Below are 13,848 nucleotides of genomic sequence, written 5' to 3'. Positions count from 1 at the left end.
ACTGAAGGAAATCTATGAGCAAGGAAAACAGACGTTTGCATTTGCACACCGCAAACAAGTGAGGACTAACTGATAGTGGCCACATCTTCAATATAAGGGAAAAAGGGACTGAGTTTGTACTACCTGCTACTGACTAGCCAGTAGGTGTCGGCTTCTTAGATGAAGGGATTCCATTCTAATTCAACTATGTTCACCAAGCTACAGGGAATTCTCTTCATACCTGAAGGATTATGTGATGAATTAAACCAGCTTATTTATTTATTTATTTTCACAATCTTTAAGATTATTTTCCTTTAACCTCGATTGACGAAAGCATAGTCACTCCTCCCCTCGGAAATCCAGTTCCCAGAATGATCCATTGCAGAATTTCCTGAACACCCACCAAAAAACTCTTCAATGTACCTGTGAAGGAATGACTGTCTAGAATATGCACGATATTATAAATCTGCTCCCATCAATGTTCTTTGTGATTTTAAATAGAAAATGAAATGAGCTCAGCCTGGATCACAGTAGCTGTGTTGATAAGAACATAGTATTGTCTTGCCATCTGAAGGGAATGAATGATCAGTAACCAGACAGAAAAGCTTTTTTGTTCATTTCCATCTTTATTATTGGACACCTGTTCCTATATCTACATGTTCCATATTTACTATTGCATTCAATCATGTCAAAATTCATCTGCTGTTTTTTAATCTAAATACTTAATTGATTCAGCTTCTTGAAATGTCATCAACCACCTGTCGTACAGCTTAGTGCCATCTGTTTGATTTTAAGTATTTCTGGAAATCATAGAATCCCTACAGTGCAGGTGGAGGCCATTTGGCCCATCAAGTCCACACCCACCCTTCGAAAGAGCACCCCACCTTCGCCTAATCCCACCTACTCCATCCCCATAACCTCAAACAACCTTTGGACACAGAACGGCATTTTAGCATGGCCCATCCACCTAACCACCAGCTTTGGACTATGCGAGGAAGCTGGAGCACCCAGAGGAAGCCCACGCAGACACTGGGAGAAAGTGCAAACTTCACACACAGTCACCTGAGGTCGGAATCGAATCCCGCTCGCTGGAGCTGTGAGGCATCAGTGCTTGCCGCTATACTGCCCAAACTTTCCTTCAATTGGTTTGTGACCGGTGTGAACAGCAGGATATCCTGAGCAGACCTCTGTGGAGTGCCTGCTATCACTGACCTTTAGATGGGGTCATATATCTGTTGCTCTACTGGCTAAGTGTGTTTATCCAGTGAATAGCTGAATAATATGTAATTTAAAAGAACTCTAATTGAGGTATCTACAATGATTATAGTATCTGACGGGGTAGATGGACAAGATCTATTTCCTCTGGCGGGGGGGGGGGGGGGGGGGGGTTGGCTTTCCAAAACACAGTGGCACAGCTTTAAAATTAAAATCAGGAATAATGTCAGGAAGCCACTCTTCACACAACATCCCTTACACCCCCTCCCCCGCCCCCACCTCAAAGATTTTGAAGCTGAGATGAACCAATTTTTGTTCGGTAAAGCCATTAAAGGTTACGGAGTCAAGGCGGGGAGATGGGGATAAAATATGGATCAGCCATAGTCCAACTGAATGGTGTAATAAATTTGTAGGACTGACAGCCTTCTATGTTCCAAAGTTCACATTTCATATTTCTCCAAACATGCTAAATGCTAATTTTTAAAAAGCGCAATGGCCTTCATATGAATGTCATACATTGTTTCCTGCTCCGGATGTTTGGCAAAGTTGCCTACACTTTCTAGGTCCACATACACCTACTTAAAAAAAATCATTAGGATGGCAGCCATTAGGCATAAGTCCTATGTTGATTCAAGTCCTAAAAATATTTGCCAAATACTTATCCATTTCCTCCTTTCACCCAATGCTCGGATTGAGGCTCCGGACCCCTCTGCATTTCTTCTTCTGTCCACTGCGGCACAGTTGCTGCCGCCAATTCGATTGGTGGGCAGCTCTCTAAGGTGAGATATCCTCATAAATTGGGGGTGGACGTCTCGCCTGCAGCAGCCTATTGATGCCTATTTGAGTGTAAATTGGCTGCTTTGCATTTTATCCGACAGGGGTGGGTTCCCTGCCAACTCGCTGGATGGCCGGAACGTTCAGGCCCGTGTTTTGGTGTAAATTATAACACCCTACTGGAGTCACAATTGGTTTGTTTCCCTATCGTTGCATCTAGGGTGTGGAATGTTCAGTGACGTGTTCAAATTTCAGCGTGGCCTCACTTCTCCCTCCTTCTTTCTCTAACCTGTTTCAGCCTCACAACTCCTCAAAATTCCTCCCATTCTGACCTTTGTGAATACCTGAGTTCTTTTCTCTGCTGTGGTTCGGTGAGTAGCATTCTCATCTTATAGTCACCATGTTACAGGTTCAAATCCCACTCCAAGGCTGTTACTCCAGAGCCTTCCTGAGAGAGGTCTACACTGTTGGAGGGGTTGTCCTTCAGATGAGACATTAAACCGAGGCCCCATCTGGCAAGTGTAAAAAATCCAATTTTTAAAATGTATTCATTCATGAAATGTCAGCGTCGCTGGGTGGCCAGCATTTATTCCCATCCCTGAATTCCGTCGAGAAGGTGGTGGTGAGCTGCCATCTTGGACCGCTGCAGTCCATGTGCAGTGGGAACCCCAAAATGCTGTTATGAAGGGAATTTCAGGATTTTTACCCAACGACAGTGAAGGGAAAGATCCCATGGCACTATTTTAAGGAGGTGCAGGGGAGCTCTCCACTATGGTGGCCAATTTTTATTCCTCATACGGCATCACAAAAATGATCATCATTACATTGCTGCTTGTGGAAGTTTGCACTGTGTAAATTGGCTGCCCCCGTTTTTTTACTTTACTCCATTAATTCATTGGCTGTTAAATGCTTTGGGACATCTAGTGCACACGAAAAATGCTAAATAAATGCTAATCATTCCTCCTTTCTTTTTGACGCATCATTGGTGGCTATGCCTTTACATTCCTCTCTCCTGTGAAATGATCCTTAAAACCCACCTCTTAACCAAATTTTTTCTCACCTCTCCCAATATATCCATTCGTAACTTAGCGTCCAACTTTGCCAGCTCTCCTGTGAAGTGGGATTTGTGATGAATGCAGGAAAATGTTATATATATTGTATTATATGTCCATTGCAGTAATATTATTAAAATACCTTGGGTTAAGATATGCAGATTATGGGCGCAATCTTCTCAAAAGGGAACAAAGTCCCCTTGTGAGCGCGTTTAGCCGCGTATTTCCCGCAGTGTCGAGAAACACATGGTTATTCAACGCGGCTCATGTTGAATAAGGCATCTGAACCTGGAAATACGTTGCCTCATAGCCCCATTTTTTAGAATGGGGAGCTCTGCTCACCGGAATTCCCCGTTGTAGCGAGAGATCGGGATGCCATTTTTAAATGGATCTCCGAGGCCCTCAAAATAATCCCAGACCTCTACCCCAGCCCAAACGCAATATGGGAGGGGTCCGATCATAGCTGCGCACACGATGCCAGGTTGGCACCTTGACAGTGCCAGGCCGGCACCCAGGTGGCAGTGACAGGGTGCCAGGCTGGCAGTGCCAGGGCACCACCCTGCCCAAAGGGCATGCAGCTGGGGGACTCCGATCCCCTTGGAGACCCCCACGAGTGCCGTTCAGCCTGGTCCCTGTTTGTGGTTCCCGAGGCGAAAGGATTGAATAGCAAAGCCTCTGGTATCTCGGGGAATCTGCACATTAGAGCAAAGATTAGTGTCTCGCTCTAATATGCAGATTTGCCCAAAGGTAGTGAGTGGGGTTAGCCTTGCAACGTCTCACGAGATTGCATTGAATCTCGCAAGGTACTGCGAGCCGGGTAGATCCCAAGCGGGGTCTCCCAGCTTCCAAAGCCACACAGAGCCCCGGCGAGCTGCTTTTCTGACACAGCGTGGCCGGAGGATCGGGCCCTATATGTCTGCTAAGGCTATGGTTGAATGGTTAACAGGTATGATGTGTTAGGCAGGTTGGTTCGATGTGGACTGCACTCGATGCAGGGAAATTTGAAACAGACGTCTAACACAGGAGAAGAGCCAACACTGTTTTATTCAACTAGATGAACTGCTCTACATATTCAGCTGTGGGTCGACACTATACTGATCTGATTAGTGATCTTGTAATAGCTACCGCATGGTGTTTGTGCTTGCTAGCTCGTGGACTCTGACTGTTTCAGTAGCTGGGTCCCGAGAGAGCGGGAAACCTAGTGCCCTCTGGCTTTATAGTGGTAGTGTCCTGTCTGGTGATTGGCTGTGCTGTGTTGTATGCTTACTGGTCATCCTATGTGTCAATATCTGCCTGTCTGCAGCTCATTATATACATGAGTGGATATTATGACAAGGTAGGCAGCCTGTGATGTCACTCATGGGTGGGGCCGGACCTGTTTTTAGTTTCATTTTAGAGCGAGTTCTGCTCTGGTCCTGAGGAAAGAGGTTATGTTTCTCAGATTGACTTCTTTCAAAACCTGTCCAAGGACTTTGTGAATAAATCTGTAAGCCACTAAGTGTTAACTTTATTAATCAGTGACATTTGACCTGTATTTGGATTTTGATTTATTGAAATTTTAGATGTAGATGGAAAAGTAACTCAAAGACCTTTCTTTATTTTATTTTTTAAAGAACTGTTTGTTCTTTACAGTTTTTAAAGAATGTTCACTGAAAAATTGTGTTTTCCTAGATGTTAATGGGGTTAATGCTATTTAAATAATAGTTTGTTTTAATACAAAACAAAATCCCTATTTGTCAACGGAATCACACCTGGGGGTGAAGAATCCTTCCCTCACAGTTTGCAAATTGAAAAATTGTTGGGAAGTTGGAGTCTGGTCCGGTACAGTAACAGGTAGAGATGTTTTACTGTGGTAGCTGTGCTATAAATGCAAGTTATTGTTGTAGTGGCCCATTGGGAGGTGAATAGAGGGGTTTATATATTTTTAAGTAGCTTCAGGCTACAATTAGCTACACAAAAATCCAGCCTTGTCGCGAATCTTTCCAGAAGTTAACCGTACTCCTACCTATTTTGCCCAAGGGCCTATCATCGATTCCGATTTAAACTTGTATCATGCATCGGTTTAAAATAAACCATTGCTATATATTTTTAATTCTTTCATAGGATATGGGTGTTGTTGGCAAGACCAGCATTTGTTTCCCATCCCTAATTGCCCTTGAAAGGCGGCACTGTAGCACAGTGGTTAGCACTGTTACTTCACAGTGCCATGGACCCGCGTTCGATTCCCGGCTTGGGTCACTATCTGTGCGGAGTCTGCACGTTCTCCCTGTGTCTGCGTGGGTTTCCTCCAGATGCTCCGGTTTCCTCCCACATGTCCTGAATGACACACTTGGTAGGTGAATTGGACATTCTGAATTCTCCCTCTGTGTACCTGAACAGGCGCCGAAGTGTGGAGACCCCAGAGTGTGGTGGATGCAGGCTCAGTGAGTAAATTTAAGGAGGAGTTGGAGAGATTTTTAATTGGTAATGGGTATAAGGGTTATGGAGAATGGAGAGGAAAGTGGAGTTGAGGCCATGATCACATTAAAGGTGTTTAGGCTCAGGAGGCCGAATTGCCGACTCCTGCTCCTCGGTCATGTGTTCAAGGGAGGATTTTGCAATCCAGCTCTTGGTCTGTAGCATTGTAGGTAACAGATGAGGAACATATCAACTGTGATAGAATGGCAGAGCAGACTAATGGGCTGAAATGCCTAATGAACATAAGAACTAGGAGCAGGAGTAGGCCATCTGGCCCCTCGAGCCTGCTCCACCATTCAATGAGATCGTGGCTGATCTTTTGTGGACTCAGCTCCACTTTCTGGCCCAAATACCATAACCCTTAATCCCTTTATGCTTCAAAAACTATCTAACTTTATCTTGAAAACATTTAATGAAGGAGCCTCTACTGCTTCACTGGGCAAGGAATTCCATTGATTCACAACCCTTTGGGTGAGGAAGTTCCTCCTAAACTCAGTCCTAAATCTACTTCCCCTTATTTTGAGGCTTTGCCCCCTAGTTCTGCTTTCACCCGCCAGTGGAAACAACCTGCCCGCATCCATCCTATCTATTTCCCTCATAATTTTATATGTTTCTATAAGATCCCCCCTCATCCTTCTAAATTCCAACGAGTACAGTCCCAGTCTACTCAACCTCTGCTCGTAATCCAACCCTTCAGATCTGGGATTAACCTAGTGAATCTCCTCTGCACATCCTCCAGTGCCAGTACGTCTTTTCTCAAGTAAGGAGACCAAAACTGAACACACTACTCCAGGTGTAGCCTCACTAACACCTTATATAATTGCAGCATAACCTCCCTAGTCTTAAACTCCATCCCTCTAGCAATGAAGGACAAAATTCCATTTGCCTTCTTAATCACCTGTTGCACCTGTAAACCAACTTTTTGCGACTCATGCACTAGCACACGCAGGTCTCTCTGCACAGTAGCATGTTTTAATATTTTATCATTTAAATAATAATCCCTTTTGCTGTTGTTCCTACCAAAATGGATAACCTCACATTTGTCAAGATTGTATTCCATCTGCCAGACCCTAGCCCATTCACTTAGCCTATCCAAATCCCTTTGCAGACTTCCAGTATCCTCTACACTTTTTGCTTTACCACTCATCTTAGTGTCGTCTGCAAACTTGGACACATTGCCCTTGGTCCCCAACTCCAAATCATCTATGTAAATTGTGAACAATTGTGGGCCCAACACTGATCCCTGAGGGACACCACTGGCTACTGATTCTGCTCCTATATCTTATTGAACTTATGACAGGGGATTTTCACAGTACTTCATTGCATTGTTAATGTAAGCCGACTTGTGGCACTAAAAAAGATATTATTATTACTATAACTGAGTGGCATGCTAAGCCCAGAATCAACCGTGTTGCTGTGGGTCTGTAGTCACGTGTAGGCCAGACTGGGTAAGGACGGCAGAGTTTCCTCCCTGAAGGACATGAGTGAACAAGATGGGTTTTACAACATTAATGATGACCATTAAACTATCATTGAATGTAATATAAGGATCTGCATTATCCCACTGCTGCCAAAATGTCACCTGGTTTGCCATTTTAGTTTCTTCAGAAAATTTCTCTTGCTGGACTGAATGGATGGCTGGTGGTTGTATTTTTTGGGCGTGGCACAGAGGCACAATGATTAAGCACTGCTGCCTCACAGCGCCAGGGACACATGTTCAATTCTGTCCTTGGGTGACTGTGGATTTCGCACTATTTCCCTGTGTCTACGTGGGTTTCCTCCGGGTGCTCCGGTTTCCTCCAACAGTCAAATGATGTGCAGGTTAGGTGGATTGGCCATGCTAAATTGCCCCTTACTGTCCAAAGATGTGCTGGTTAGGTGGGGTCATGGGGATAGGGCAGAGTGTGTGGGCCTGTGTAGGGTGCTCTTTCGGAAGGTCGGTGCAGATTCGATGGGCTGAGTGGCCTCCTTCTACACTGTAGGAGTTCTATAGTTCTCTGGTCTGGTGTATATAGGGTTAATGAGGGATTGACTACAGTATCTATCAGAGACAGTGATGGGAGAAGACACATGACCCAGAGCTAGGGTCAGTGTGTTGTTAGTGAGAGACGTGTTATGACTTAGACATGCCGATAGTTCCATGCCTGTACCCTTTACTGTCTCATTGTATGTAGTTACAAATAGTGAATTAAGGCTTGCAGTTAACATACGGAAGACTACAAAGACCTGGTGAAGGCCTCCCGCCCCTTTGAGCGCCTCAGCACAGACTTCAAAGGGTCCCTCCCCTCCACCGACCGCAACACGTACTTTCTGAACGTGGTTGAAGAGTACTCCCGGTTCCCTTTCGCCATCCCCTGCCCCGATATGACTTCTGCCATGGTCATTAAAGCCCTGCACAGCATCTTCACTCTGTTCGGTTTCCCCAGTTACGTCCACAGCGATCGGGGATCCTCCTTTATGACTGATGAGCTGCGTCAGTTCCTGCTCAGCAATGGCATTGCCTCGAGCAGGACGACCAGCTACAACCCCCGGGGAAACGGGCAGGTTGAGAGGGAGAACGGGACGGTCTGGAAGGCCGTCCTGCTGGCCGTACGGTCTAAAAATCTCACGGTGTCCCGCTGGCAGGATGTCCTCCCCGACGCGCTCCACTCCATCCAATCGTTCCTCTGCACCACAACTAACGAAACTCCCCATGAACATCTCTTTGCCTTCCCCAGGAAGTCCACCTCTGGGGTCTCGCTCCCAAGATGGCTGACAGTTCCTGGAACCGTCCTCCTTCGCAAACAAGTGAGGACCCATAAGTCGGACCCGTTGGTCGAAAGAGTCCACCTCCTGCACACTAATCCGCAGTACGCTTACGTGGTGCACCCTGACGGGCGCCAGGACACAGTCTCCCTCCAGGACCTGGCACCCGCTGGATCCCCACCATAGCGCCACTCCCCCTCCCCCCAGAACACCTCACCGCAGCCCCCGCCGCAGCAGGATCCGTCCTCCCACTGGTTCCACTCAGGGGCGACGAAGACGAGGACAACACGCTCCGGGAGTCACAGGTGACCAAGAAGGCGCCCGCATCACCACCAGGACTGAGGCGATCACAGCGGAGGATTAAGGCCCCCGACAGACTGAACTTGTAAAATTTTTCCACCACCCCCGCCGGACTCCTTTTTTAACAGGGGGTGAATGTGGTAGAATGTATTAGATGTAGTACGGTAAGACTCATATACTAGAGGTACATGGGTAAATCCCTGCCTGCTGGCTCCGCCCAGTAGGCGGCGTATAAATGTGTGTGCTCGCCGGTGCTGCTCCCATTCTGGTCGCAGCTACAGGAGGCAACACATCTTTGCTCAATAAAGCCTCGATTATTCACTACTCTCGTCTTTGTAATAATTGATAGTGCATCACAATAATTCCCAGATTCTTTAACTGAATTCAGATTCCACCAGCTGTTCAGGTTGGATTTGAACTCCGATGGCTCCAGAGCATTAGCCTAGGCCTCTGGATTACATTACCACTACACCCCCATCTCCCCATAAATGTGGGAGGGAAATTGTTTTCCTTGGAACTGCAGGACGTTGACTGACTTCACAACTGAAGTACCAGCCACCCTTTGTTCATGTCACACAAATATCTCTCATCTGTTTATCAATTGCTCCATCAAAGAGGAACACCGCATGGTTGATAGGTTAACTGTGACAAAACTAGCAACGGTAATAATTAGCTCTTATTTTATCATTTAAGTTTAGCCTGTCACTGATTATTAAATAAATGGTGCAGAAATGAGAGTTGGCATTTAACTATGCTTCATGACATTTATTGTAATTAGCCCCTTTTACAGTTAAAGGCCTACAGGTTAATGTTTCTGCCAGTGGGCTAAAGCTGATGGTGAATTATAATTAACTCTCAATTTTAATGTTTTGTGCAGGTGATAATTGTTCTGAGATGATTGGACAGTGCAAGCCACACATCTGTATCCATGGAAACTGCAGCAACATGACACTGAATACTTTTGTTTGTTTGTGTGACCGTGAGTACAAAGGTGAAGCTCAAATCAGCTTTAGGTTTTTAAGTTCCCTTTTTATTTTTGCTATCAATTTGGCTGCTGCTCGCTAATAATTGTTGCAGTGATTAAATCATTGCACTCAAAACCAACAATGACTGGCTGGGCGAGGACCAGCGTGCAGTCTGTGAAGCTGATCAGTTGTGGAATACATTAATATCCATTTGATGATGATATATTTAATTGCCGACAGGAACGTTTTAATAATCAGGAACTGATGCGAATGCGCCTCAACAGCAGACGCACTTGTAGAATGTATTTGTCAGAATATCTTGTCTTGTGTACAGTTCTGGTCACCCTATTATAGAAAGGTTATTATTAAATTGGAAAGAGTGCAGAAAAGATTTACTAGGATGTTGCCAGGACTTGATGGTTTGAGTTATAAGGAGAGGCTGGATCGACTGGGATTTTTTTCCCTGGAGCGCAGGAGGGGCAGGCTGATCTTATTAAGGTCTATAAAATAATGAGGGGCATAGATGAGGTAGACAGTCAACATATTTGCCCAAAGGTAGGGGAGTCTAAAACTAGGGGGCATAGGTTTAAGGTGAGAGGCAAGAGGTACAAAAGGGTCCAGTGGGGCAATTTTTTCACTCACAGGGTGGTGAGTGTCTGGAACAAGCTGCCAGATGCAGGTCTTTTAGAAAGCATTTAGACAGTTATATGGGTAAGATGTGTGTAGAGGGATATGGGCCAAATGCGGGCAATTGGAACTAGCTTAGTGGTTAAAAACTGGGCGGCATGGACAGGTTGGACCGAAGGGCCTGTTTCTATGCTGCAAACCTCTATGACTCGAGCAGGAAATGTACCATGAACTGTACAGCAACAGCTTGTATTTACATGCAAGCTGTTGGGCGGCAAGGTGGCACAGTGGTTAGGTTGCTGCATCACAGCGCCAGAGACCCGGATTCAATTCCAGCCTCGGCTGACTGTGTGGGGAGATTGTGAGTTCTCCCTTCGTCTGCGTGGGTTTCCTCTGGGTACTCTGATTTCCTTCCAAAGCCCAAAGATGCATGGGTTAAGTAGATTGGTCAGGCTAAATTGCCCCATAGTATCCAAAGGTTAGGTGGGGTTTTGGGCTTACAAGGATAGGGTGGGGGGGGCAACCGAGGGTGTTCTTTCAGAGGGCTAGTGCAGACTCGATGAGCAGAATGGCTTACTTCTGCGCTGTCAGGATTCTATGATTCTATGATATAGCCACTAGTAATGTTTTAAAAGTCTCAAGTCTTTTCACAGGTGCTTTAAACAAATTTTGACACTGAGTCACATAATACGGTAAACATAATATGGTAGAATTCTTCATCAAGGTGGATAGTGAGGTAGATAATTCTGAGACCAGGATCCTGAATCTCAATGAAGGTAACTATGATGGTATGAGGCATCCTGTGGCTATGATGGACTGAGAAACAGTACTGACAGGAACAATATTGGATAAGCAATGGCAGGCATTCAAGGAATAAATAGGTGCACTCCAACAAAAGTTGTTTATTCCTATTTTGTGCAAGAGTAGAAAGGGAACTGTGGCCAAATCATGGTTTACAAGGGAAATTAGGGATCGTGTTAGATTCAAAAATAAGCATACAAATTAGCAAACTAAAGCAATAGAACCGAGGATTGGGAACAGTTTAGAATCTAACAATGGAGGACAAAGGGAGTGATTTAAGAAGGGGGAAATATGATCTGAAAATTGACTGTAAATGTAGAAAAAATAATATTGGTACCGTACAGTCAGAAACGGGAGAATTCATAGCAGGGAACAAAGAAATGGCTTGAGGACCTAAATTCGTACTTTGCTTCTGTCTTCACAAAGTAAGTCATGGAAAATGTTCCGGAGATTCTGAATAACACAAGTTTTAGTGAGGAGCTGAAGGAAATTAGTATTAGTAAAGAAATGGTTTGCGGGAAATTAATGGGATTAAAGGCGGACAAATCTTCAGGGCCTGATAATCTTCATCCCAGAGTACTTATGGAAGTAGCCCTAGAAATAATAGATCCATTAGCAATCATTTTCCAAAACAGAAAGTAGTTGAGGCTAAAACATTGTGTAATTTCAAGAAGGAATTAGTTATAGCTTTTGGGGCTAAAGGGATCAAGGAATATGGAGAGTAGGCTGAATCAGCTATGATCATTATGAATGTCAGAGCAGGCTCGAAGGGCCAAATGGTGGCCTCCTGCTTCTATTTTCTATGTCTGATTCTATGCAATTAGGGCAGATGGTGAAAAGCTTGGTCAAAGTGGTAGGTTTTAAGGCTCATTTTAAAGAAGAAGAGGAAGAGGGGTTCAGGAAATGAATTTGAAGCCTTAGAGACTTGAAAATGGTTGAGTAATTGAAACTGAGGCTATTCAGGTGGCCAGAATTAGGTGAGTGCAAAGATGTTGAAGTGTTTAAAGGTTGGAGACAATTACAGAGATGGTGGAGGCATTTCAAAACAAGAATGTGAATTTTAAAAGTGAGACACCGCTTTACTGGGAGCCAATGTTGGTCACCGGGTATAGGTGTGTGAGGTGTATGGGGCATGGTGCAAGTGGGGAACAGACAGGAGCTTTGAGTGGCTTCAAATTTGCATAGGGTACATTGAGTGACCCCCAAGTGCACTGGAATAGTCAAGAAAATATCCCGTGGCATTACTTTAAAGAGGAACAGGGGAATTCTCTTCATTATGGTGGCCAATATTTATCTCTCAATCAACATGGAAGAAACGATCATCATTACATTGCTGTTTGTGGAAGTTTTGGAGCAAAGACATGGCAGAGGGTCTCAGAAGTAGGTGAGCTGAGACCGAGGTGGGCCTGAGTGATAACACAGAGTTGGAATTATGCAGTATTTAGTGATTGCAAGTTACAAGGTTAGAGGTTCAGACAGATTCCAGGGAAAGGGATGGGAATCAGTAGTCAGGGAAACGGGGTTTGCGGCAGGAACTGTAGACAGTGGGCTGGATTCTCCGTTTTGGAGACTAAGTCCCCACGCCGGCGAGAAAATGGTGGTCTTTTAAGCCAGGAAAAGTGGCTTAAAACGGCCACCGATTCCCTGTTTTGCTGGTGGTTAGCAGGGAGGCAATACGGCCCAGAGCACTTCAGTTTCAAGTGCATGTGCATGTCGGCGGCCAGCAGCGGCCGTGCCGTGCTCCATGGCGGACTCAGCCCGTGGATACAGACTGAAAAACTAGTTTCCCCCCTTCGGCCGCTCACGCGCCCCGGACAGCCTGCCCACAATGCTCCCAGCCCCGAATGAGCCCTGTCCACGGATCGGCCCTCCCCCGACTGTGGTGGCCCCGGACTGAGTCCACAGCCGCCTCGAGCAATGGCCTGCGGCCGTGGATAATTGGCGTGGTGTGCTCCTAGAGTACACCGCTTTTTAACGGGAGGAGAATACAAAAAACGATGCCACGCCCTATATTGGCGCCAAAACCGATTCTCCGCCCCTTCGCCGAACGCGATTTCATCGTTGGGGAGCGGAGAATCCAGCCCAATATCTTTGATCTTCCCCAAAATTTATTCAGTACGTTTAATAATCAAAGGTCTTAACAAATAAATACTGACTTGCACTCATCAGACGTCCTTCACAACCTCAGAATATTCCAAAGTGCTTTTCAGTCAAAAAGAAAATTCCCTTACAGTGTGTAAATGCCAGACCAATAGTTAAGGATTGTAACATTGCAATTTTCCCTCTTTGAGGCCTGACTGAAGGTTTAGTCCGTATTTTAGAGGAGTACATTTATATCTACACAGGAAAGAGAAGTATAATTCAAAGAACAAAGAAAAGTACAGCACAGGACCAGGCCCTTCGGCCCTCCAAGCCTGCGCCGACCATGCTGCCCGTCTAAACTAAAATATTCTACACTTCCGTGGTCTGTATCCCTCTATTTCCATCCTATTCATGTATTTATCAAGATGCCCCTTAAACGTCACTATCGTCCCTGCTTCCACCACCACCTCCGGCAGCGAGTTCCAGGCACCCACTACTCTCTGTGTAAAAAAACTTGCCTCGTACATCTCCTCTAAACCTCTCCCCTTGCACCTTAAGCCTATGCCCCCTAGTAATTGACCCCTCCTACCCTGGGAAAAAGTCTGTGACTATCCACCCTGTTTATGCCCCTCATAATTTTGTAGATCTCTATTAGGTCGCCCCTCAACCTCTGTTGTTCCAGTGAGAACAAACCAAGTTTATTCAACCGCTCCTCATAGCTAATGCCCTCCATACCATGCAATATCCTGGTAAATCTCTTCTGCACCCTCTAAAACCTCCACATCCTTCTGGTAGTGTGGCGACCAGAATTGAACACTATACTCCAAGTGTGGCCTAACTAAGGTTCTATA

At 45.4% G+C, this 13,848-nt stretch overlaps 1 protein-coding gene across 1 annotated transcript in view; it reads left to right on the top strand.

The window, feature by feature from the left end:
* The first annotated feature begins 9,273 nt into the window (after nucleotides 1-9,273).
* Nucleotides 9,274-13,848, top strand: part of LOC140411416 (uncharacterized) — a 632,495-nt gene continuing 627,920 nt past the window's right edge. The window contains exons 1-2 of the mRNA XM_072500524.1: nucleotides 9,274-9,292; nucleotides 9,400-9,513. Coding sequence (XP_072356625.1) covers nucleotides 9,274-9,292; nucleotides 9,400-9,513 — 133 coding nt within the window. The remainder of the gene's footprint in view (nucleotides 9,293-9,399; nucleotides 9,514-13,848) is intronic.

The sequence above is a fragment of the Scyliorhinus torazame genome, chromosome 4 (assembly GCF_047496885.1).
Source record: "Scyliorhinus torazame isolate Kashiwa2021f chromosome 4, sScyTor2.1, whole genome shotgun sequence".
NCBI lineage: Eukaryota > Metazoa > Chordata > Chondrichthyes > Carcharhiniformes > Scyliorhinidae > Scyliorhinus > Scyliorhinus torazame.
This window is presented reverse-complemented; position numbering and strand designations above follow the sequence as displayed.